Source organism: Staurois parvus, unplaced genomic scaffold (assembly GCF_062004578.1).
Source record: "Staurois parvus isolate SC_StPar_1 unplaced genomic scaffold, SC_StPar_1.0 ptg000025l, whole genome shotgun sequence".
NCBI lineage: Eukaryota > Metazoa > Chordata > Amphibia > Anura > Ranidae > Staurois > Staurois parvus.
The window spans coordinates 4,027,589-4,055,000 of NW_028317821.1; the positions used below are offsets into that span (position 1 = coordinate 4,027,589).

At 44.1% G+C, this 27,412-nt stretch overlaps 1 protein-coding gene across 9 annotated transcripts in view; it reads left to right on the forward strand.

The window, feature by feature from the left end:
* The first annotated feature begins 1,622 nt into the window (after positions 1–1,622).
* Positions 1,623–27,412, forward strand: part of BRD8 (bromodomain containing 8) — a 107,180-nt gene continuing 81,390 nt past the window's right edge. For all 9 annotated transcript variants that reach the window (XM_089693865.1, XM_089693871.1, XM_089693888.1 and 6 more), the window contains exons 1-5: positions 1,623–1,671; positions 1,812–1,908; positions 16,400–16,469; positions 17,394–17,443; positions 20,995–21,117. In XM_089693865.1, the coding sequence (XP_089549991.1) occupies positions 1,653–1,671; positions 1,812–1,908; positions 16,400–16,469; positions 17,394–17,443; positions 20,995–21,117 (359 nt within the window). In that variant the 5' untranslated portion in view covers positions 1,623–1,652. The remainder of the gene's footprint in view (positions 1,672–1,811; positions 1,909–16,399; positions 16,470–17,393; positions 17,444–20,994; positions 21,118–27,412) is intronic.

Below are 27,412 nucleotides of genomic sequence, written 5' to 3' on the forward strand. Positions count from 1 at the left end.
TGGGCTCTATAGTGAATACAACCAGAAAAGACAGGTCATCTCAACACATACTGCTCTCTCTGCTTCTGCTCTCTCTATTTCTCTCAAAATGTCTGCTTGAGGTGATTGTAGCTTTATTAGTGCATTTGTGACAGAAACAATTGAGTACTGTCTGTGATACGTTTTTTATTTGCACTAACATACAGTTTTGAGGACAAGCATTTGGGGAGTGTCCCCTTCTTTAGGTCCAAGTAGTACTAAACACAAAGTTTTAGCAGAATGTTAGAAGAGATGTAGGGGATGGAAAAAAAAAGAAAAAAAAAGGAGAGAACAGAGATTAGACACAGCAAAAGCAAAGTCGGGGGGGAGACAACACTCACAGAGGCAACCTCAACCTCAGAAATAAACTAATCAGTAGGAAACTTCCTTCTGATTATGAGGTCACAAATAATGGAAGCAAACCCTGCAATAAAAAATGCTGCAAACTGTGCAACCGAATTAATCCATCAAAAAGTGTCAGACACTCAAAAGGGATCTTCAATATCTCCGGATCATACAGCTGCACCTCCAGTAATGTTGTGTACCTTATCCAGTGCAGAAAATGTAGCAAAGGATTTTATGTTGGCGAAACAGGACAGAAGTTGCAAACAAGGATGAATCTGCACAGACATACCATCAAGGAACATAAAGAAGATGACCTTTGCACACCTGTGGGACACCACTTCGCACAACCGGACCACATTATGGAAGACCTCAATGTTTTAGTTCTTAAAGGAAATTTCAAATCCATTCAGGAAAGGAAAACTTTTCAACTAAGAATGATAATTCTATTTGACACAAGAGATAACGGCCTTAATTTGGACATGGGATTCCTCACTCATTATCCAACAGTTTTATGACTATCACCTTAAGCATGACTGCCTCTGTGAGTGTTGTCTCGCCCCCCCCCCCCCCCCCCCCCGATTTTGCTTTTGCTGTGTCTTATCTCTGTTCTTTTTTTTTTCCATCCCCTACATCTCTTCTAACATTCTGCTAAAACTTTGTGTTCAGTACTGCTTAGACCTGAAGAAGGGGACATACCCTGAAAGCTTGTCCTCAAAATTGTATGTTAGTGTAAATAAAAAAAGTATCACAAACAGTACTCAATTATTTCTGTCGCAAAATGTCTGAAATATTTAATTAGTTACTATTTTTCAGTGCATTCTGGGCATTTGGGAGGGTCTCCTGAGGTTATCTGTTAAAAACGCTTCTAAACACAGTATGCAAATGTGGCTAAACTGACATTTATTAACCTACGTTTTCCAACAGTCAGTTTCCATCGTTCAGAAGAGTTTTCCAAACGCCCATAGAGCTTCCACATTTGTCTTCCAGGTACAGAATATACACACTTATGTTGGTACAAGCTGAGCCAATATAACTATGCAATAAAAATCCATACCTGGAATTCAGGATTAGGATAGACATGGCAAAAACTGACTTACAGTAAGAACTATACCGCCAGCAGTCACTTATCTATCAGAAAAAAAATCAAAGAATGTCTGCAAGTCTAAATAGTGCCCACCACTGCCCCCTATGTGTCGCTGTACTACAACTCCCAGCAGCCTCCGCTCTCTGGGATGGCGTCATTTCCTCTGCGACGACGCTTCCTGTCTAAGTTTATTGTGTCCAGGAAAATGGCGGCGGGGATCGGCAGTGAGTATTGTGGCGATGGCAGATAAACAATAATATTGTCACCCTGGTAACACGCATGGTTCTCTATGGCGGGTTTATATGATATTATGCTGAATGTGCTGTACTGGATGTTTCGTAACACGTCTCTGTTCTCTGGTTAGAGCACAAGTTGCTGAACGCGGGTCCCACCGAGCCATGGTCCATCCGAGAGAAGCTGTGCCTCGCCTCTTCAGTCATGCGCAGCGGAGACCAGAACTGGTGAGCAATGTGACCAGAGGGGGCATTGTGGTGCTCAGCACTGCAGGGGGACAGTGACTGGAGGAGAGGGAATGGTGCTGTCACACATTGCAGGGACTGGATGAGGGGGTGCTATCACACACTGCAGGGGGACTGATTGGAGAAGGAGGGGGTGCTGTCACACACTGCAGGGAGACAGTGATTGGAGGAGGGGGGATGCTGTCACACATTGCAGGGGGGCAGTGACTGGAGGAGGGGTGGTGGTGCTGTCACACATTGCAGGGACTGGATGAGTGGAGATGGGGCTCTCACACACTGCAGGGACTGGAGGGGGCACTATCACACACTGCAGGAGGACAGTAACCGGAGGAGAGGAGGGGGGATGGTGCTTTCACACATTGCAGGGGGCTAGTGACTGGAGGAGGGGAATGGGGCTGTCACACAGTGCAGGGGGGCAGTGACTGGGGGGGAGTGATGCTGTCACACATTGCAGGGACTAGAAGAGGGGAAGTGGGGCTGTCACACATTGCAGGGACTGGATGAGGGGAGATGGAGCTGTTACATTGCAGGGACTGGAGGAGGAGGGGTATGGTGCTATCACACACTTCAAGGGGACAGTGACTGGAGGAGGGGGGATGGTGCTATCACACATTGCAGGGGGACAGTGACTGGAGGAGGGGGGATGGTGCTATCACACATTGCAGGGGGACAGTGACTGAAGGAGGGGGGATGGTGCTGTCACACATTGCAGAGGGACAGTGACTGGAGGAGGGGGGATGGTGCTGCCACGCACTGCAGGGAGACAGTGACTGGGGGAGGAGGAGGGGGTGATGCTGTCACACATTGCAGGGACTAGAAGAGGGGAGGTGGGGCTGTCAAACATTGCAGGGACTGGATGAGGGGAGATGGGGCTGTCACATTGCAGGGACTGGAGGAGGAGGAGGGGGGTAGCAGGTGCTATCTCGCACTTCAGGTTGACAGTAACTGGAGGAGGGGAGATGGTGCTGTCACAAATTGCAGGGGGACAGTGACTATAGGAGGGGGGATGGTGCTGTCACACATTGCAGAGGGACAGTGACTGGAGGAGGGGGGATGGTGCTGCCACGCACTGCAGGGAGACAGTGACTGGGGGAGGAGGAGGGGGTGATGCTGTCACACATTGCAGGGACTAGAAGAGGGGAGGTGGGGCTGTCAAACATTGCAGGGACTGGATGAGGGGAGATGGGGCTGTCACATTGCAGGGACTGGAGGAGGAGGAGGGGGGTAGCAGGTGCTATCTCGCACTTCAGGTTGACAGTAACTGGAGGAGGGGAGATGGTGCTGTCACAAATTGCAGGGGGACAGTGACTATAGGAGGGGGGATGGTGCTCCAACACATTGCAGGGGGACAGTGACTGGGGGAGGAGGGTGGTGGTGATGCTGTCACACATTGCAGGGACTAGAAGAGGGGAGGTGGGGCTGTCACACATTGCAGGGACTGGATGAGGGGAGATGGGGCTGTCAAATTGCAGGGACTGGAGGAGGAGGAGGGAAGGGGACCGTGACTGGAGGAGGGGGGATGGTGCTATCACATATTGCAGGGGGTCAGTGACTGGAGGATGGTGCTGTCACACATTGCAGGGACTGGAGGAGGGGGGGGGGTGCTATCACACACTGCAGGTGGACAGTGACTGAAGGAGAGGAGATGATGCTGTCACACATTGCAGCGGGACAGTGACTGGAGGAGGGGTGATGGTGCTCCAACACATTGCAGGGGGACAGTGACCGGGGGGAGTGGTGCTGTCAAGCACTGCAGGGGGACAGTGACTGGAGGAGGGGGGTTGGTGCTATCACACATTGCAGTGGGACAGTAACTGGAGGAGGGGGGATGGTGCTGCAACACATTGCAGTGGGACCGTGATTGGAGGAGGAGGGATGGTGCTGCAACACTGACTGGAGGAGAGGGGATGGTGCTGCAACACATTGCAGGGGGACAGTGACTGGAGGAGGGAGGATGGTGCTGTCACACATTGCAGGGGGACAGTGACTGGAGGAGGGGGTGATGCTGTCACACATTGCAGGGACTAGAAGAGGGGAGGTGGGGCTGTCGAACATTGCAGGGACTGGATGAGGGGAGATGGGGCTGTCACATTGCAGGGACTGGAGGAGGAGGAGGGGGGTGGCGGGTGCTATCTCACACTTCAGGGGGACAGTGACTGGAGGAGGGGGGGGGGTGCTATCACACACTGCAGGTGGATAGTAACTGGAGGAGGGGAGATGGTGCTGTCACAAATTGCAGGGGTTACAGTGATTATAGGAGGGGGGATGGTGCTCCAACACATTGCAGGGGGACAGTGGCTGGGGGGAGTGGTGCTGCCAAGCACTGCAGGGAGACAGTGACTGGGGGAGGAGGGGGGGGGTGGTGATGCTGTCACACATTGCAGGGATTAGAAGAGGGGAGGTGGGGCTGTCACACATTGCAGGGACTGGAGGAGGGGAGGGGATGGTGCTATCTCACACTTTAGGGGGACAGTGACTGGAGGAGGGGGGATGGTGCTATCATATATTGCAGGGGGTCAGTGACTGGAGGATGGTGCTGTCACACATTGCAGGGACTGGAGGAGGGGGGGTGCTATCACACACTGCAGGTGGACAGTGACTGGAGGAGAGGAGATGATGCTGTCACACATTACAGGGGGGGGGACAGTGACTGGAGGAGGGGGGATGGTGCTCCAACACATTGCAGGGGGACAGTGACCGGGGGGAGTGGTGCTGTCAAGCACTGCAGGGGGACAGTGACTGGTGGAGGGGGGTTGGTGCTATCACACATTGCAGTGGGACAGTGACTGGAGGAGGAGGGATGGTGCTGTAACACATTGCAGGGGGACAGTGACTGAAGGAGAGGGGATGGTGCTGTCACACATTGCAGGGGGACAGTGACTGGGGGAGGGAGGATGGTGCTGTCACACATTGCAGGGGGACAGTGACTGGAGGAGGGGGGATGGTGCTGTCACACATTGCAGGGACTGGAGGAGGGGTGGTGCTGACACACACTCCAGGAGGACAGTCACTGGGGGGGGGGGGGGGGTTGGTGCTGCCACACACTGCAGGAGGACAGCGACTAGGGAGGTTGTGCTGTCACACACTGCAGGAGGACAGTGACTGGGGGGGATGGTGCAGTCGCACACTGTAGGAGGACAGTGACTGGGGGGGATGGTGCTGTCACACACTGTAGGAGGACAGTGACTGGGGGGGATGGTGCTGTCACACACTGTAGGAGGATAGTGACTGGGGGGGATAGTGCTGTCACACACTGTAGGAGGACAGTGACTGGGGGAGATGGTGCTGTCGCACACTGCAGAAGGACAGTTACTGGGGGGATGGTGCTGTCACACACTGTAGGAGGACAGTGACTGGGAAGGTTGTGCTGTCACACACTGCAGAAGGACAGTGACCGGGGGGGGGGGGTGCTGCCACACACTGCAGGAGGACAGTGACAGGGGAGGTTGTCCTGTCACACACTGCAGGAGGACAGTGACTGGGGAGGTTGTGCTGTCACACACTGCAGGAGGACAGTGACTGGGGAGGTTGTGCTTTCACACACTGCAGGAGGACAGTGACTGGTAGGGATAGTGCTGTAACACACTGCAGGAGGACAGTGATTGTAACTGGGGGGGGGGGGGGGGGGGGTTGGTGCTGCCACACACTGCAGGAGGACAGTGACTGGGGAGGTTGTCCTGTCACACACTGCAGGCGGACAGTGACTGGGGAGGTTGTCCTGTCACACACTGCAGGAGGAAAGTGACTGGGGTGGTTGTGCTGTCACACATTGCAGGAGGACAGTGACTGGGGAGGTTGTGCTGTCACACACTGCTGGAGGACAGTGACTGGGGGGGATAGTGCTGTCACACACTGCAGGAGGACAGTGACTGGGGAGGTTGTGCTGTCACACACTGCAGGAGGACCGTGACTGGGGGAGATGGTGCTGTCACACACTGCAGGAGGACAGTGACTGGGGGGTGATGGTGCTGTCACACACTGCAGGAGGACAGTGACTGGGGGGGGTGGTGCTGTCGCACACTGCTGAAGGACAATGACTTAGGGGTTGGTGCTGTGACTGAGAGGGTGGTGACTGGGGAGGGGGGGTGCTTTCACACACTGCAGGAGGACAGTGACTGGGGGGAAGATGCTGTCACACATTGCAGGGACTGGAGGGGGGGTGGGGGTGGGGGTGCTGTCATATACTTTAGGAGGACAGGGATTGGGGGAAGGGGATGAGGTGATGCTATCACACAGCCCCACTGCAAGGGATAATAGTCTATTTCCCCAAAATTGGGCTTTAACCACTTGCCCCCCTGAGGATTTACCCCCTTTCCTGACCAGGCCTCTTTTTGCGTTACAGCGCGGCACTTTTTCAAGTGGTAATTGTGCGGTCAGGCTATGCTGTACCCAAGCGACATTTTTTTCACAGAAATAGAGCTTTCTTTCGGTGGTATTTGATCACCTGTGCGCTTTTTATTTTTCACGCTATAAACAAAAAAAGGCCGAACATTTTAAAAAAAAGTGATATTTTCTCTTTTCTGTCTTAAAAAAAATATCCAAAAAACTCAGATTTTGTCATAAATTTAGGCCAAAATGTATTCTACATATTTTTGGTAAAAGAAAAAATCTCAATAAGTGTATATTGATTGCTTTGTGTATAAGTTATAGCGTCTACAAACTATGGTGTGTGTGTGTGTGCGTGCGTGCGTGCGTGCGTGTTTTAATCTTGACCCCCTATTCCTGTCCTATCAGAACTGCTTTTTTAGGAGTTGTTCGTAATAGCAGCAAGGACTACTGCTCCTCTGAAAAGCAATCCATGCTCAGATTGCGTTTGACAGGTGGTAAAGAGGCAATATGTGGCGTCCTCACCACCTGGTTTAACCCCAGCATCAATCATCATACCACAACTGTGTGCAATACGCACACAGTTGTGGAGTGGTTGCAGTTCAACTCCATTCAGCTGGATGTATACTTCCAGCTGTGGCAACAGCATGTGTATACCCCTAGCTGCTGTTTCTGCAGCTAAAGGGGGAGCAGTTGGGGGTGGTAAATGCAGCTCAATTGCATGGTTTTACTGCCCTCCAACCTCACAGGTGAACAGGCCCTTGGTTCATATCTGTGTGGCTGTGTGTAGGGCAGCCCATTCATTTCAATGGGCTGCTTTACCCGCAGAAATGCAGGGAAAGTCATGCCTGACCATAGTTTTAAAATCGCGCCACACCAAAAACACCCCTAGTTTGCTAATGTATGGGGTACCCCTAAAGAGCAGAGCATGTGTCTATATGAAATGTGCCAAAAATATTATATAATATATATGCCGAAACAAGGGGCCATCCACCCACTGGCCAGCCCAGGCCCCCATGGTTCGGCATATATGCTCTTTTTTTAACCACTTGAGCTCCAGAGGATTTACCCCCCTTAATGACCAGGCCTCTTTTTGCTACTCGGCGCTGCACTAATTCAACTGATAATTGCGCCGTCATGCAATGCTGCACCCAAACAAAATTTATGTCCTTTTTTTCACACAAATAGAGCTTTCTTTTGGTGGTATTTGATCACCTGTGCGCTTTTTATTTTTCACGCTATAAACAAAAAAAGGCCAAAAATTTTGAAGAAAAACAATATTTTTTACTTTCAGCTATAAAAAATATACAGTAAACTCAAAGTTAGTTATAAATTTAGGCCAAAATGTATTCTGCTGCATGTTTTTGGTAAAAAAAATCCCAATAAGTGTATATTGATTGCTTTGTGTGAAGTTATAACGTCTACAAACTATTGTATAGATACTGCAATTTACGCCATTTTTCTGCTATACAGCGCTGCGCTAGTTTAACGGACAATTGCGCAGTCATGCAATACGGTACATAAATGAAATTTACATCCTTTTTTTCCCCACAAATTCAGCTTTCTTTCGGTGGTATTTGATCGCCTGTGCGGTTTTTATTTTTTGCGCTATAAAAAAAAAGGCTGACAATTTTGAGGAAAAAAAAACAATATTTTGGACTTTTTGCTATAAAACATGTCCAGTAAAAAAAAATGCAAAAATCAAATTTAGTCATACATTTCTGCCAAAATGCATTCTGCGACATGTCTTTGCTAAAAAAAAACCAATACGTGTAAATTAATTGGTTTACGTGAAAGTTATAGCGTTTACAAATGGCAGGAAAGATACTGGGATTTTTAATTTTTATTTATACTAATAATGGCGCCAATCAGCGACATATGGCGGCAATCAGCGACATATGACGGCGACCAGCGACTTATGGCGGGACTGCGGGACTGAGGCGGACATTTTGACACTGGGGGGGAGCTGACTTGGGGTCACTGACATCCCCAGTGACACCAATACAGTGATCAGTGAAAAAAAAACCACTGAAACTGTATTAATGTCACTGGGGAGGAAGGGGTTAATATTTTTAGTGTTCACTGTGTGAGGGGAGTGTTTTACTAAGGGGGCGGGGGTGTGTGCTGGATGGGGGAGGGAGGGGGGAGCTGATCGAGGGAGAGAAACTGTATTCTCCCTCTGCAGCTTGGCGGCGAACTGTCACAGAGCAGGCTGTGTGTAAACAATGCAGCCCTGCTCTGTTTCAGTGTTTACCGCTCATCGCGGGAAAACGGCCGGTAAAAACCGTCCGTGACCCGGCGGCGGGGACCCGCTGCTGACACCCGTGGGACAGGTAGGGCGGGCGCGTGCCTCGCGCGTGCCCCCTGCCTGTTTTGTAGGCACACGTTTTAAAACGTGCTTTTGCCTACGAGCGCCGCCCTGCCACCGTTTATATGCGGTGGCTGGGCGGCATGTGGTTAACTGCGGATGAAAAATCTCATCCAACAGCACTGCCCGCACTGACTTATGTATATCCTGAGAGCAAGTTCCTGTTGCTGTCAGAATAAACAGGTCAGTGTTGCAGCAGAATGACATTCCTGCAAAGAAAACCGCAATGGTTAACAAAACGATAACAAAATAGTAAAATCGTAACAGTAGAACAGTAACAACAGTGACAACAAAAAAAAAACTATAATTATATTTTGGTTTTTAAAATTTTTTTTTGTTTGTTTTTGGACTTGAACTTTTTATTTTTTGTTTTTTGTTTCTTTTTTACATTTTTTTTTAAATTTTTTTTTTAAATGTAACTTTTTAAAACAGATTGTAGGGTCTCTCAAATGCGATAGCCAGTTTCCTGACTACCTAACATCTTTTGAGACACTGTGTAATATGTGCCCTGAACTGTGCCGTGCTGTACCCTATACTAATACTCCACTAGTGTGTGGTAGCGATGGAAGCAGTCCTTGAGGCAGAGACCAGGTTGGCAAGGACAGAAGGGACAAAAAAAGCGTGTGTCGTGTTTTATTCCGTGTCTGCTACAGACACGACATCTTCTTTGGGGTGACCTTTGGGTTGGGGTACCAGAGAGGACATCCAGAAAATGCCTTTCATGCAGCCAGTTAACTGCATCTGGATTTGAGGATTGGGCCACAGCACCTTCTGGATACAAAAGGGCTGTGATGATCTTTTCCTGGAATTTTAAGAAGGATCCATTTCGTCCAGTTGCTTTGTAAATTACAAAAGTGTTATATATAGCCAATTGAAATAAATAAATATACACCTTTTTGTACCAGTGTTGAACTTTCTGGGAAACTAGGTATGGATTCATCATTTGGTCATTGAAGTCCACCCCTCCCATGTTAAGTTTATAGTCGTGGACACAGAAGGGCTTCTCAACAATGCCAGATACCGTGTTAATTTGGACTGTCGCGTCTTCGTGAATGGAAGACAGGACCAAAACATCCCGTTTGTCCTTCCACTTCACTGTGAGCAATTAATCATTCCTCAAGCAGGCTTCCTCCTCCTTTCTAAATGGGGAATTTACAAGCTGTTGGGGGAAGCCCTGGCGATTAGGTCATACGGTGCCACATGAGCTAATTCCAAGATTGTACAAATGTCTAAATAGTGGCACGCTTGTATACAAATTGTCCACACATAAGTGGTTACGGGACAACCACTACATCAAGTCCCAAACTATCTTGCCACTGCTCCCCATGTAGTCTGGGCAGTTGGGGGCTCTACTTCACTATCTCTTTCCTCATAAACCCTAAATTTGTACGTATAGCCTGTGACCCTCTCTCAGAGCTTATACAATTTGACCCCATATCTGGCACGCTTGCTGGGGATGTACTGTTTGAATGGAAGACGGCCAGTAAAGTGATTGAGGGACTCATCCACGCAGATATTTTGCTGGGGCATACACACATTTGCAAATTTCTCAGGTGGTTTATGAGGGGCCGAATTTTGTAGAGCCTGTCATTTTATATGTTGTCACTGAAATGCATGAAGTGCATTATCATCTCACATCTATGCCTGGTCAGTGGAGAACACGGGCATATGATTAATCGGGTCTGTGGACCAATACGACCTCAACTCATTCTTTTTTTTTGTAATGCCCATGTTGAGGGTTAGGCCCAAAAAAGTTTTAAATTCAGAAACCGCAATGGGCTTCCATGGGAATGGTCTGGCAAGGTTTGAATTTGGGTTTGCGGCGATATATTGTAGAGCATATAAACTGGTTGGGCCCACAATCAAATTGTACAAATTTTCTGTGAAAAACAGCTCCATAAAATCAAGGGGAGTGGTTAAATTTGCTGTTTCCACCTGAATTACGGGTTGGGCAGTGAGTGGGAGAAGTACGGGTGCTGTAGAATCTGTGGGCTGCCAATCGGGATTTGCAAGCACGTCCGGAAAGAACATTAAGGTCTCTACAGGCCTGTGTGCAAATTCTTGGTGGCTGCGGGACACTACTTGTGCTCGCCACCGCACCAGCTTGTACTGCACTTATGGGACTCTCCATGTCACCAAGTGATACTGCAGTGCTGGTATAAAAAAGACCAGGATGTACTAGGCCGCTGGTGCTCGCCAGTTCACCAAAAGGTAGTGCGGCACTAGTATTGGCACTCTGCTGCGCATGAGACAAGTCATGCAATCCTAGCACTTCAGCTTCATGGGGTCGGGTACGCCTGACCTTAACAGGGACCTCTTCACCATCGTCTGAGCTACCTGTCAGAGTGCCACTGCTGTCTACAGGTTTGTATTCTAAGGCTGATTATGTCAGGGAGTCTTCCCCTTCGCTCTCACCTGACATGCTCAGAATTCTGTAGTCCTCTTCACTATTGTACCTTTTGTTGGACATTTTGGACTTTAAATTTACAGGTACTTAGTGTGACTCGCGGGAAAAAGAGCACCTGGCTGTCAGGGACTGCTTGAACCACTACAAAAAAATTTACCGGCAAGTGCTAACAGAGATCAGGTTTGATTCTGTGAACACTGCTGTTGTCTCTGCAATGTATAACAGGTGACAGTGATCAGAAATTATACTGACACTGCACTTCTTGTTATGGGTGGGGGGAGTGTTGGGGCTAAACGCTAGTGCTGGCAGCAAATGGGGATCCCGCTAACACTGCATTTTTGGGGACACGAATACTAAGGGGGCACTGGTATAGTTTTGTTTGTGATCAATATATTGATCTGTACAAACACTATCCTAGTAATGATGGTGATCAGCGACCTGTAGCGTGAGTTCAATCGTGTGCGGGCATTCTAACGCTAACTGACCCTAGCTGGGAGGGACGCTAACTGACCCTGACGCTATCTGATGTTGCTAGTGGCACTAATACAGTGATCAGCGAAAAATACTGTACACTGACACTACTATTGGCACTGGCAGGGGGCAATCAAAGGGTTAAATGTGGCAATCAAGGTGTTAAAATGTCTCTATCTAATGTGTGTGGGTACAGTGTGCTGCTTTTACTCACGTGTGATGTCTTTCTTCTCTCTCTGGAACAAAATGGTTCCAGGGAGAGAACAACCAGCTAGATACTGTGCCTGTATTTACAAATACAGGCACAGCTCTGCATCTCTATTTGCTGTAGGAGATCGGCCAAAATCACTGACCGAGACCTGCTGACATACACCTCCTACATCGAATGACAGCGGGGGCCAGTGGGGGGGCGTGCGCGCATGCGTGGTCTAAACCTGGAAGAACAAAGTGACGTACGGGTACATCACTTTGCCTGCAGCTACTGCCTGACCACAGTACATTGCTGGCGGGAAGTGGTTAAGTAAAGTTCCACTGTAACCACTTTAATATCGGGCCATTTTGTAGTTTTCAACACTGATAGTTTGACAATTACACTCATGCAACACTATACCCAAATGAATTTAATATCAGAGCTTTCTTTTGGTAGTATTTAGTGATGTAAGGTGAATGCGAGGGATCAGCAGTGTACATAGGACCATGTGATTGCTGTGATGATCAATCATACCTATTGCATGTTACCCAGCCACTCAGCTGGGAACACAGTGATCACCCAGCAGATCGACTGCTCCAACGGCTATTTATCCAGTGCTGCTCATAAACTACGCCTAATTAAATTAAAGATCTGCTGTTAAAAAAGGTACCACAGTAGATAAATGTATAAAATCTAACCATACCATCAACTTTAGATTTGCCAAAACTTATGTAATATGTGAATCTACCTGAACTTTTCAGTCAGGCAGGCCTTAGTACTATGTCGTTGGCAGATGTAAAGGAGATTGTACAGTTAGATTGTAATGTGAGTAGTGGTTGTCAGAGCCCTTTATGCAGATTTTACTCACTCCAGTCTTACTGGAATAATATTGTTTTAATCTCAAACTGAAATCCTGGCAGATACAAAAAACACAAATGCAGTTCTGTAGTTTTTAATGCAAGCAGCGTTAGTACCTGAATTTGACTTGGTATTAGCCTCTTACAGTCCCTGTACAGCGGGGCTGGCGTGTGAGATGAAAAAGCAGAATGAGGAGCCAATCAGTTCATGTGTTGACAAGAAGAATGTTCAGAAGAAGAGAAAGCAGTGGCAGATTTATGAGCTCATCTCTGTGCTGCTTCTCCTTTCACTGTCCAATCACAGGCAGGGGCGAGTCCAGGATGACCTGGGCTCTGAGGAAGTGGTTGAATGAAACAGCAGAAGCAAAGTAGTGCAGGGGAATTCTGTATTGAAGGCTAAAACTGTAGCAAAAGCTGTTTTTGTTTCATGGTTTATATTTTATTGTGATTTTTGGCTGGAGTTCTGATGTAACCACTTCCTGCCCTCCTGCAATGTACTGCGGCAGCTACAGGCAAAGCGACATTCCTGTACATCACTGTGGCTGTACTAACACAAGGGGGCGCTGGGTGCCACCCGCAAATGCTGTGTTCAGTGGACACAGCGGAATGAAGATCCCGGTGATCATGTGATTGCTATGCTATAGGTCACTGATCACTGCCATTACTAGTTTAGTGTTTGTACGGATCAATATATTGATCATGAACAGAAATATACTAGTGCCTCCTTTGTATAATGTCCACAAAAACGCAGAGTTAGCAGGATCGGCCCCTGTTCGCTGCAGCACTAGTGTTTAGTGCCTCCACTGCTTTTCACGGAAGATTTGTTTCAATTGATTGTGGGCCAAGGCAATTTATACGCACAACAATACATGGCCACCCACCAAAATTCAGCTCTTGCCAGACAGTTCACATGGAAACCTATCACGGTTTCTGAATTTAAAACTCTTTTGGGCCTAACCCTCAATATGGGCATTACAGAAAAGAATGAATTGCTGTCATATTGATCCACAGAGCCAATTCATCGAATGCCCGTGTTCTCTGCTGTTACATACAATTGTGTTCAAAATAATAGCAGTCAGACATCACTAACCTGATCAATCACTGTTTTTGGTGGAAATTATATTTCTACATGGCAAATAATTTACTAGCAGGTGTAGTAGAGTAATAGAAATCCAACAGACCCAACAGTCATGACATGCATGCTGCTGATTCTGTGTAATTGAATCACTAATTGAAAGGGGCATGTTCAAAATAATAGCAGTGTGGAGTTCTATTAGTGAGGTCATTCATTCTTTGAAAAACAGGTGGCAATTATTGCCCTTATTTAAGGAAGGAAGGCAGAAAATGTTCTACATGCTGGTTACAGTGCATTTCTCTCTGAAATTCTGAGGAAAATGGGTCGTTCCAGACATTGTTCAGAAGAACAGCGTACCTTGATTAAAAAGTTGATTGGAGAGGGGAAAACATATAAAGAATGCAGAAAATGATAGGCTGCTCAGCTAAAATGATCGCAAATGCTTTAAAATGGCAACCAAAACCTGAAAGACGTGGAATACAGTGAAAAACTACCATTCGAATGGATAGAAGAATAGCCAAAATGGCAAGGACTCGTCCAACAATCATCTCCAGGAAGATCAAAGAAGGTGTAAAGTTACCTGTGAGTACTGTTACAATTAGACGCCTATGTGAAGCCAAGCTATCTGCAAGAAGCCCCCGCAAAGTCCCACTGTTGAAAAAGAGACATGTGCTGAAGAGGTTACAATTTGCCAAAGAGCACATTGACTGGCCTAAAGAGAAATGGCGCAACATTTTGTGGACTGATGAAAGTAAAGCTACGTTCACACTAGCGTTGTGTGCAGGCGGCAGAGAGGCGTTTGGGAAGCGTTTTTACCGCTTCCCAAACACCTCTGCCAATTCTGCACATTACAGCACATGGTGCTGTTCTAACGGGAGCATTTGCGTCGCATCGCGGCAAAACGGACGCCTCTGGTCGAGTCAGGAGGTGTTGAAGCCTCCTATTCTCGTCTATGGTGCCGCTCCGCAAACGCCCGGCCGGTGTTTGCGGTGCGGTTGCAATGTGGTTGTGGGGCATTTGCGGAGCGGTAAGACCACTCAAACTGCATTATAGGCGTTTGTGGAGCGTTATTAACGCTCGGCAAACGCCTAGCAACCATCGCTAAACCGCGCATGCGGCGTTTGCCGAGCATTAAAAAATGCTCCGCAAACGCTATAGGGGAGTTTGGTAAGCGTTGGTAAAACAGCCAAGTGTGAACGAGCCCTAAGATTGTTCTTTTTGGTTCTAGTGGCTGGAGACAGTTTGTCAGATGACCCCCAAACACTGAATTCAAGCCACAGTACACTGTGAAGACAGTGAAGCATGGTTGCGCAAGCATCATGATATGGGGATGTTTCTCATACTACGGTGTTGGGACTATTTATCGCATACCAGGGATCATGGATCAGTTTGAATACATCAGAATACTTGAAGAGGTCATGCTGCCGTATGCTGAAGAGGAAATGCCCTTGAAATGGGTGTTCCAACAAGACAACGACCCCAAACACACCAGTAAACGTGCAACATCTTGGTTCCAGACCAACAAGATTGACGTTATGGAGTGGCCAGCCCAATCCCCGGATCTTAATCCAATAGAAAACTTGTGGGGTGACATCAAAAATGCAGTTTCTGAGGCAAAACCAAGAAATAGAGAAGAACTGTGGAATGTAGTCCAATCATCCTCGGCTGGAATACCTGTTCACAGGTGCCAGAAGTTGGTTGACTCCATGCAACACAGATGTACAGCAGTTCTCAGAAACAGTGCTTATACAACTAAATATTCATTAAGTGATTCAAAGGAAAGCAAAATCTTCAAACATTTTTCAGTTTATATAGTGAATGTTTGAGTTTGTAAAGAAGAATACAAACACTGCTATTTTTTTGAACAGTCTAATATTCACTTTTCTTCAATTTTTTTTAGACGAACAACACAAATTTGATATATTTTTCTTCATGTTTCTATTTGGAATAGAATGTGTAGTGTTCCCAATGCATTTGTGTGTATGGAAATAAAAGCTATTAGAAGGATTTTGAGCTTTATTCACTTTTTTCAACACACTGCTATTATTTTGAACACAACTGTATATGCCCAACATGGACCAGCAATGTACTGGTACGTCGCTGGACTTTGAGCGGTTATACCGGGATGATGCCTGCTGCTACAGGCATCATCCTAGTATGGGTTTTTTTTTAGCTGGTAGGCAGCTTTCATATAAAAACAATCCTAGTGGCTAATTAGCTGCTGAATTGTTTTTACAAGCAGCGGGAAGGGACACCCCCCCCCCCTTTCTGCTGCCTTCCACAGTTTTGTTGGGCTCTCCTATGCCACAGGGGAATCCGAAAATGCAGCCAGCAGTTCCGCTGGCTGACCATAGAGCTGGTCAGAGACCAGAATGGTGCCAATCATCTCTATAGTCTAAGAAATCGGAAAAAAAACGCAGAGGTGATTAAATACCACCAAAAGAAAGCCCTATTTGTGTAAAATAAAGGAAATATATTTTGTTTGGGTACAGCATTGCATGATTGCGCAATTACCAGTTGAAATAGCGCCGTGCCGAACAGCAAAAAATGGCCTGGTCAGGAAGAGGGGGGTAAATCCTCAGGAGGGCAAGTGGTTAAATAAAATGTTACCAAAACGGAGCTCAGCAGCAGAAGTGTAACAAGTTCCATAGCTGTCTTACCTGATCGTGTTGAAGTTATTAGATCCCATCACTATTCTATATTTCTGATCTTGAATTAAAAGAAAAAAACAATGAGACAAAAAAGTAAAGAAATCGCAAAATATGTTCTTATGTTTTAGGGTGTCTGTAAGCCGTGCCATCAAACCTTTTGCAGAGCAAGGGCGCCCTCCTGATTGGTTCTCCCAGAAGGCAAGTCAGTTAAAGTGTATAAATTGTTTCATTGTAATCCAACAGTTAACCGATTGCAGCTTCCACTGAGGGATAAAGTGTGTATGTAAAATAAAAACTTTTTCTTTTAGCTTTGTATACAGTAAGGAATGGTAAACAACTCGTCAGGTAAGTTTTGGATGTCTGTGTTCCGCTGGAGATATATTCATTCATTTCCTGTACTAGAGAGGCAACGGAGAAAAAGGAGAAAACTCTCTAATGTTAGGGGGGCTTCTGATCCTGGAGAGTTATTACTGGAACACATTGGATAATTTACCCACAACTCTTGCTGTGGTGACAACTCTAAAATTTTGGATTTTGGCTCACTTTCTGTCTCAATGACAATAGTTTTTTAACGCTCCGCAAACACCGCATGCACGGTTTAGCGGCGGTTGCTAGGCATTTGCCGAGCCTTAAAAACGCCCCACAAACGCCTATAATGAAGTGTAAATGGTGTTACCGCTCCGCAAACGCCCTGCAACCACGTCGCAACCGCGCTGCAAATGCCGGCCGGGTGTTTGCGGAGCGGCACCATAGACTAGAATAGGAGGCTTCAATGCCTCCTGACTCCACCAGAGGCATCCGTTTTGCTGCGACGCGACGCTAACGCTCCCATTAGAACAGCACCATGTGCTGCAATGTGCAGAATTGTCCGAGGCGTTTGGGAAGCAGTAAAAACGCTTCCCAAACTCCTCTCTGCCGCCTGCACACAACACTAGTGTGAACGTATCCTAAGAGTGGGTAAGACTAGTGACCAGTCTTAACAATCATAATGTTTTAGGAAATTTGTCAGTGGCTACAATATCACTAAAAGGTTCTTGTTTCTTACAATGTGTTGCATTACGATTTGATTTATACATTGGGTTTTTTTTATAATCATTACATCTAATTTTGTGTTGTTTCTAGCATTGTGCCTCGCAGTACTCGGAGCTTTTGGAGACCACAGAGACCCCAAAGTGAGTATATATTTTTCTTGTGCCACATTAAAGAATATCTTTGCGGCAAGAAATAAAAGGGCTGCCCTTGCCTCACTGTGGGATCTTTGAGAATGAATTACTTCATAGTACAGAGATGTTCAGTTCATATCGCCCAATGCCTGGGACATGTAATTCTGGGCGCCGGGCAGGTAGGTTTTTTTTTAACCTTTAGCCCTGATGTGGGTAAGCAGCAGCGCTCACCTGTCCTGACAGCATTCGGGAATATCCTGGAAGCATTCGGGCGGCAGCGCTGCCACCTGATTGCTTTCACACAGCCCACTATGGTGCCAGCCTCTGCCCCCTTGCCCGCTATGTCTCCCAGCTGTTCAGTGGGTACTGGCGGTTATAGGGGAGGGAGTCCTGACTCCTTTGATAGGTTTCCTGGCATTTGAGGCCCGGAAAGAATGTAGTGCCGTGCGATGTGCACTCCATTACATTCAGTGTAGTACAGGGGAGACATTCAGGGTCTTTTAGACCCTGGATGTCTCAAAAAAGAGAACCTGTCACCAAAAATCATCACATAGGGGACTTTTTGTTCCCTATGTGATTTAAAAAAAAAAAAGTTACACCCAAGCATATAACACCTAGCAAAATTTTTCGAGACCCCCACATATGTACACATGTACAAACATAAAAGCACGTGCTGGGGTGCCTACACATGAAAACGACAATTGTGATACACATGTCACATACTGCCACGCACGTCAGAATGAGAGCAATAATTCTCCTCTGTAACGCTAAACTAATGACCTATAAGGGGGATTTAAAACATCACCTACAGAAAATATAAGGTACTGAAGTTTGTCACCATTTCACGAGTGCACGCAAATTTAAGGTTTGATATGTTGGATATCTATTTATTTGATGCAACCTCATCTTTTATATTTTAGAAAAAAATAGGGTAATTTATTGCTTTTTATTCCGTAAAATTAATTTGTTTATTTTTTACCGAAATTTTGCGTTTCCTAAATCTTTGTGATAATATTGTGTGACATAAAAATTTGGAACTACCACTGTTTTATTCTCTAGGGTCTCTGTTTTCAGAAAATATATAATTCTTGGGGGTTTTGTGTAATCTTCAGGCTCTAAATGATTTTTTTTAAACGTGTGCAAAATACGCAAAAATGGCTCTGGCAGCGAAAGGGATAAAGGATAAGCCTGACACTCCCCTTTCCTGACGAGCACCCAATCAGTGCGCTTATTACACTTCAAGGTCTCTCTTCTCCCTGCTAGTCCCCAGGTGCTGTTCTGGAGGCAGGAAGGGAGGTGAGGAGGAGATAAACAGCGCAATGTTAAAAATATTAAACGTTTAAGTTGCCATAAAGCCCCTTTTGTTTTTAAAAGTCCCAGACATTCCTAAAAGCACCTCAGATTTAAATACAGTTTTGGTTAAAATGTATTTTTTGTCAGGACAAGTAGATTGTCATGAGGGACAAGTAGATGGGGGCAACGATTTAGTCCCTGGACAAGTAGTTTTTTCAAAAATTTCCACACTCCTGTAGTACACGAAGCCAGAAAGGTTTAGTGAGATCTTATTTCAAGATGTCTCCTTTAGGCCCCTTTCACAAGAACGTTTCCAGTTGGGTCCACCTGACCATTTTTCATGTGGTCCCGATCGGACCCTTGATTTTCTTCTGTGGAGCGACGGGTGTAAACAGATATGTGTCAGTTTTACATGTGCCTATATCCAATCCGATCTGCTAAACACAAACGAATGGAGATCCAATTCCTTCTGATAAGATGGCAGGTGTAAACGGATAGGTGGTCCGTTTACATTCGATCACCCATAGAGGAGAGCGGACTGTATCTGTGTCCACTCTGCATAAGCCGAGTGGACACAAAGCTATCATCCGCCTGTTCAGTGGGGATCTGCGAACAGATACCCTGCTGAGCAAGCGAATTCCCAAGCGCAGTCCGCCCCATGTGAAAGGGGCCTTAAACACAGAAAAGAAAATCCATGTGAATATCTTGGAACTGCATAAGGGTACTAAAGATTACACTTCCCGATCTAATTACCTGCAGATCTGAGAGAGTGTTGTGTATATATACTTTTAATAAAGAAAAACATTAGTTGAAAAAATATTTTGAAATTGGCTCATATCTAGATTTATTCTGACTACAGTAAGTTGTAAAATAGTTGGCTTGTATCTATCACAATAATCACAGGAATGAAAGACATTTTCAAGATTACACATATTTTAACATTTTTTTAAATCTTGATACCTTGTAAGCAGGAAAACCAGAGAAGTCTGACACTATTTTCAAACACACTTAAAAGAAATGTGTACTGACAGAGATCTCGGGCTGCCAATGTTAACCTAAAGAAAATGCTAGTTCACTGGTGATCATCCAGTGATGATCCAATGGCTTCAATGCTGAAAACAAGGAAACAATGAATGAATGCATCTCACAATTTGCTTACTTGATTTAGGTCAGTACACATTTCTTTAAAATGTGTTGTTCGAAAGTAGTGTTATACTTTTTTTTCTGTTCTTGCTTACAAGGTATCAGCATTAAAAAAAATCCAAAATGTGTAATCTTGAAGTTGTCTTTACATTCCTGTGGTCTTTTACAAGGTTTTTGCAGATTGAGTCTAGATATAAGCCAGTTCTTTTAAAATTTATTGTAGCTGGTGTACAGAATAAATCTAGATACAAGCCAATTCTGAAATATTTCAGCTCCTTTTTTGTTTATATAAAGCATCTATACAACACTATTTTTTGGTTTGAAAGTTTACCTTTATGCAGTCCTAAGGTATTCACATGGGTGTTGTGTGCTGTGTTTAAAAGAGCCATCTAAAAGAAAGCACTCACTGACCATCTAGCTGCATGTGCTGTGAAGTAATTAATTCTTGAAGATCACAACAAAGACCCTGAAGTCACTTTGTCGGTTCAGAATTTGGAAGGTTTACAGGCTGCCAAGACTCTGCTGTCATAAAAAGTTAAGGGGGAAGCAGCTGAGAATTCCCCACAATTCCTATAGCTACAGAACTGAATGAGGGCTTGTTTTTGTTACTGTTTGCTTAGAAAATACAAAAACATTTGGTTAGCTTTAGTCTGGGCACAGGTTCACTTTAAATGGTATGTAGGTTCCTTGACTGGAATAACTAGGGCTAAATTAGGGATTAAATCTCTGTATCTACTGATAGGCTTTTACTGTTAGTTGTCTGTATCCACATCTGCAGCATAATTAAATCATTGGAGGAGATTTATTAAAACTGGTGCACTCAGAATCTGGTGCAGCTGTGTATGGTAGCCAATCGGCTTCTAACTTCAGCTTGTTCAATTAAGCTTTGGCAGTAAAACCTGGAAACTGATTGGTTTCTATGCAGAGCTTCACCAGATTTTGCACTCTCCGGTCTTAGTAAATAACACCAGTGTGTTGCTAATGAGATTATTGGCAACAAATAATTAAAATTGTAGCAAAATATTTAATTGTCGGTGTGACCCTAGCTTAAAGGTTTCTGTTTGGCTCTGTTGAGTAGAGGTTCACAGCCTTGCAGGTCATTTCATGTTGTTCATAATTTCCAGACGAAAACGAGGGGAACGAGGAGAGGTTGTGGAGACCGTAGAAGATGTAATTGTACGGAAGCTGACAGCAGAAAGAATTGAGGAGCTGAAGAAGTTGATTAAAGACACACAGGAGAAATACAGGTGCTCTTTTTTTAATGTTTTTAAGCTTGTTGAACCTTTCATATACACTCACCAGCCACTTGATTAGGTACACATGTTCAATTGCTTGGTAACACAAATTACATGGCCGCAACTCCATGCATTTAGGCATGTAGACGTGGTGAAGATGACTTGCTGAAGTTCAAACCAAGCATCAGAATGGGGAAGAAAGGGGATTTAAGTGAGTTTTGAATGTGGCGTGGTTGTTAGTTCCAGATGGTCTGAGTATTTAAAAAAACTACTGATCTGCTGGGATTTTCATGCACAACCATCTCTAGGGTTTACAGAGAATGATCCGAAAAAAAGAAAATACCCAGTGAGTGGCAATTGTGTGGCTGAAAATGTCTTATATCAGAGGAGAATGGGGCAGACTGGTTGATGCAACATTCAGATGGTAGGGTCAGAATTTGGCATAAACAACATGGAAGCATGGATCCATCCTGCCTTGTATCAACGGTCCATGTTGGTGGTGGTAGTGTAAGTCTCGGTTCACACTACTGCTACCTGAAAGTCATGCGATGTCAGAACTTTAGCTCTGAGAAAATAATCAGTATACAATTTATGAAAACGGGAGGATCTGAATTTAAGGAGATTCCCTACTAATTTTCATAAATCAACTGATAATCCGAATTCTTTTTTTGCACTAATTTGAAGACGAAATAAAAAGCAATAATGTTCAAAAATATATATTTATTAATATTACAAATCAGTGCAAAATGATAATGAAATATAGTAGGTGATGATAAATAATAAACAATTCAAAATAGCAGTACAATGATCTAATCCAAAATAATGGTTAGAAATTTAAACCAGCAATTACTTTCAAATAATAATGCATTAGAACCAACTGTCTAGAAATGCAGTGTAAGAAACCAAAAATCAGTATCCCAGCAGCATATGACAGCATCTATGCAAGTCAACCCACGTGATCTCTCTACAACCAGACATTCAAAGCTCAACGTGTTCCTTGGCATGAATTGATTAAGAATACCATACACAGGCCAATCCAATCAGCTAAGAATCTATCTGAGGTCAAGATAAATTGTTACACTAAGTTGTACACCTTGTTATATATATATATATATATATATATATATATCTCCAGCTAAAAGATTGACTAGAAGCTAAAATTAGCTTCAGGGATATTTAAAATAGAATTTCCCCCAGAGGATTGAAATGAAAATAATTTTTACTGCAGTTAAAATTACTTCACATCAACTCCTGTGCTAAGCATAACTGTTATCCGACTAAAAAATTTAGCTGGAGATCTAAGGCGAGTACAAGTTAGCTGACAAAAATGAAAGTTATAGTTACCAATATGGACTCTATGGTGTCAGTGATGTCAGCTTTCATTCAGCTCACATCAGGGTGTGTCTGTGTCCACCTGTTGTCCCTTGTCTCCTCTCTTGTCTTGTGATGTTCTGTCTTTTTTTGTGATGTGTCCGCCCCCCCCATCCGTCGCCTACTTTTTATCCCTCATAAAACTTAGGTGGGCAAATCTTATCTCACCTAACTGTGATGTCAGACTAGGTGTCATTTTCTCTACTAATTGATTTCGATTACCTAAAAGGGGGGGCAGTATAAGATTAGGAATGGTTTTGTATTTCTCTGACATGTCTTCTGTGACATGTCAAAGGTTAACCCTGGCTAGTAAGAAGATCATGAATATTAGAGAGAACTGCCTTTTTGACAGGGCTGGTTTCAAACAGACTAGCACGCATGTCACTGCAAATAATATATTATCTAAGTGATTCTGGAGAAGAAAAAAATCTACCTGTATATCCTACAAAAAGTTGAGGTCATTTTACTGAGACTTCTTCTTATCTCTCGTCTTCTGTAACTTACCAACGTTGTAATATAATGAACTCAAACTAATTCTTTATAATGTTAAAAACATAATATCCATAATATACCACTATGTATTAATTGTTAAAACCAATTTTATATAGAAATATATATATGTATATGGAAATTGAATATAGTAATATAATAACTGAATTACTTAATTAAGCTAGTATTCATTTCATGCAACACTAATAATAATACAAATGACAATTGACATTTTTGATTAAAGTAATCCTGTCAAATAATGGTAACACCATATACAATGTAAAGTTTAATATGAACTCTTTTCCAGAAGTTCATGGGGGAAAAAAATCATTGTGAACAGTTCTTTTGTTCTTTGTTCAATCTAGACATGGACTCATCTGTTTTATCTTACAACTTGGTATCATTACTACCCTTTGTCTTGTAGCTGTCTGATAACACCATACCTCCCCCCACATTTACAACCTGGGAACATAAGCTGTAACGACTTTGTAATTCTCTTAGAATCTGTATTCAGAAACCATGAAAATAGAATATACAGAACAAAATGGCTTCCAGCATGCCCATGTAAAGATAAGTTCAGGCCTTCCTGTTTCATTCTGTGAGCCCAGAACAGTTCCGACAGCGACTTGCAGTGCAACTTTGTTAGGAAACTTGAGTACTACTTTGAAGCAACTTTCAGGGAATGCCTGGGTAATCTTCCTATAATGTCAGATCCAAATCACATCAATATAGATGAGGATCCAACTTGGAGGCAATTTCTATTAAAGTCTTTGGGCACAAGTCGGATAGAAGTCACCTTGAAGTAGTACATGAACCTTTTCTAAAGTCAGAGCGACTTCAGTAGTGCTAATTAAGACAGCTCAAATTGACTAACATGGGATTTCACATGTTATGTGACTTGGGATCTGACAAGTGGGATCCCAAGTCGCAGCAGTGTGAGCCAAGCCTAATGGTGTGGGTGATATCATCTTGGCACCAGCAAGGTGTACCTAATAAAATGGCTGGTGAGTGTAGATAGATATGCTATGAAATAATGCCCTCACACTATGAATTGCATCCATGTACTAATGAACTCTTGCCATAGCAGTTGTGCTTGCAGTGGAATAGCATTGGGCCAGGTGTTTCAGAATTTTTAGTCTATGTTCCTTAACCCCTTCCCGCCGACGCCTCCCGGCCCTTTAAGAGATTCAGACGCCGGGAGGCGGGGCGGTTGGGGCGTGGTTTAGGAATCATGTGACCGTCGTGATGACGCGTCACGTCGGTCACATGATCGGGAAAGGTCCCGTTCGAAAGAGCGGACCGGGACCTTTCCGTGAGTTCCACACATATGTGCTGGGAGCGCGCAGGGCGCGCGCTCTCAGCACATATGTATTTAGTTACATGGACGCAAATGTGCGGCCGCTTGGCGTCTAGGCCCAGACGCCGGGAGGCCGCACATTTGTGTGCGGCCGGCGCAAAGGGGTTAAAGGATAAGTTCACCTTAGGAGAAAAATAATAAATGTACATATTTTTGCAGGAAAAAAAATAAATACGGGTGTTATGTGTAACATGCTCCAAGTGGTGAACGTATCCTTTAGGCTCCATGCACACTGGGCGTTTTACTACCGCTGGTAACATTAGCTGTGTAAAGTCATGTTTAAAAATGTGAGTTTTTCAGCAGTTTTTAGTTTTTTTGTAGTAGTGTTTAGTGATGTTTGCCGAGTTTTTTTTAGAAGAAACAAAAGTCCAAAAACGCTGGTTTGCCATTTTTTCAGCATTAGAGCGTTTTTACAGCTAAAAAACTCCTCTAGAAACCCACTAGTTCTGGTGTTTTTTTCCAGCCAAAAATGCCCCTGCCAAAAAACATTGATTACAGTCTTTGTGTGCATGGACACATAGGATAACATGCTGGGGGGTTACTGGCTGTAGAAAAAACATCAAAACCCAAAAACAGCAGCTGTAAAAACATCAAGTGTGCATGAGGACTTAAGGAGCTTGTGAAGTCTTCTGTGGTTTTGATGTAATGGCTTAGCTTGTTTCCAGAGAGCAGGGATATGAGCTTAGGCAGCATTTACCGTATGAATAATAAAAAATAATTTATAGAATATGGGAAGAATAAAGTTATGATGGAGCCAGCAGAAGGCTGGCTCTTTGGAGATGTCTGTACATTTCTGGGTGATAAGGTGTACTTTATCCCAGAAATAACTGCATTTGGGGCCAGAAAATGTGCAGGATGTCTCCCAAGGATGATCCACAATGCCAAAATTGATTGGATATATTTGTCAGGATAAAAGGTGATGTTTGAAAGGTGCCTATACCACCTTATGACAAGCTTATATCCTGACACTTGATATCTGAAGCTTATGAACAAGAGGAAGGGCAAGGTGATGGGTTTAGTCTGTTCTCCAGGGGTGGAGTGAACTTGTCAGTTTTGTTCCCACATAAAAGAAGGAAGCATGTTTAACCATTTCAATACCGGGCAATTTTACACCTTCCTGCCCAGGCCATTTTTCACGTTTCAGCGCTCTCACACTTTGAATGACAATTGCGCGGTCATACAACATTGTACCCAAACTAAAATTTTATCATTTTCTTCACACAACTAGAGCTTTCTTTTGGTAGTATTTAATCACTGCTGGGGTTTTTATTTTTTGCTAAATTAACAAAAAAAGCCCAAAAATTTTGAAAAAAAACACGTTTTTCTTTGTTTCTGTTATAAAAGTTTACAAATAAATAATTGTTCTTCGTAAATTTAGGCCAAGATGTATTTTGCTACATGTCTTTGGTGAAAATAACCCAAATTAGGATGTATTATTTAGTTTGTAGGAAAGTTATAGAGTTCACAAACTATGGTATAGATCTGAATATTGATCAATCCTGAAGTACTGACAGCCAATCCAATTTCTTGAGGTCCAAGAATGTCAGAATAGTACAGATATCCCCAAATGACCCCTTTTTGCAGAGTAGACAGTCCGACGTACTTCATAAGAGGAATGGCGAGTTTTTTGAAGTTGTATTTTTTTTGTCATAATTTTTCGGAAAATGTAAAAATTAAAAAAATTATTTTCACTTTTTTTTTTTTTTTACATACTGTCACCAGTGCAGTACAGCGTCCTCATATAACTGGCATGGCAGTGAACAGGGACACTGACTGGGGACAGTATGAAAAAAAACTATATATTTTTTTTTATTATTTTTAATTTTGTATTACATTTTTTTTTAAGATTTTTTTTTTTTCATATTTTACTATGACCAAAGTAGTAAAATGTTACCATAGTAACATTGTACTACTTTGGGGAAGTGATCAGTATTTTTTTTTTACAGAATTTGCTTATAGCAAAGAATTACTTTGCTATAAGCAAGCATTTACCTGAATGAAATCGATTCATTCAGGTTTTTTTTTTTTTTTTTTTTTTGTGCTTAGCTGTGATTTGGCCACAGCTAATCACATGACATGTGCATGTGACCTGCTGTGACCATTCACAGCTAGGCACTAGTATACAATGGATGGCATGAATGAAGCCATCCATTGTATAGAATTGTCATGTGATCTGCTGTGATTGGTCACAGCAGGTCACATGGTACCGGCAACGGGGGGCGGTACTCAGATCTGTCATCGGCCGTGTCCGAGGTACACGGTCGGTGACAGATCGCGCCGCTACGCAGCTCTGCAACCGCGCGAACTGCGCATGTGCGGGAGTACGCCAAATGGCGTGCACCCGGAAAGCTAGAGCATTTTTGCGGCCGCCAAACGGCTATAGGCCGGGCGGCTAATGGTTAATTCAGATCGCATACATTTTTGTTCAAACAGGTAGAACGGTCAGTCAAAGCTAGAGGCTTTGGGGAGAGAATTTAGAAAGTGAGCTAAATGTCCCCACTGCCATTGTCCTAGGGAGACCAAGTGAGGTGGATTGCCTAAAGGTAAATAGACTGTGCAAGTGCAGTTGCACTCATTTTCCCCAGAACTTAGTAAATGTGGTAAAGCTCTGCTGAATTCCATCATCCAATTATGTGCAAGCAAAAATGCTGGGTTTTTTTTTCTTGCACCTGATTAGGTATTATTTACAAAGTGAAGCAGAGGTTTCCTTGTATTTGATCGGTAGAGAGGGGCTAGGGGATAGGGGATATCATCCTCTCTTTAACTACGGCTTAGTTTATGGGCCATATTATTAATGCAAATGGAGTGCTGATGAAGTGGGCTTGTGCAGCAGGTGAGTATGGGTAGGGGTATTGGAGACAGGACTTGTTTTATGGTGACTGTATATGGTGATGTGATACACCAGTTTATTATCCTAGTGATTGGTACTTTGAAGCAGTAAAATGTTATGTCTGGTAGAGCCATGCCTCCATCTTGTTTGGGTCTACAAAGCATTTTTCTTTCAGCAGCTTATTGGCTAAAATGAAATTATTTAGGATCTCTTTGGTTGCCTTAAGGAAAATTTTCAGAATCCATATCACCAAAGCATGT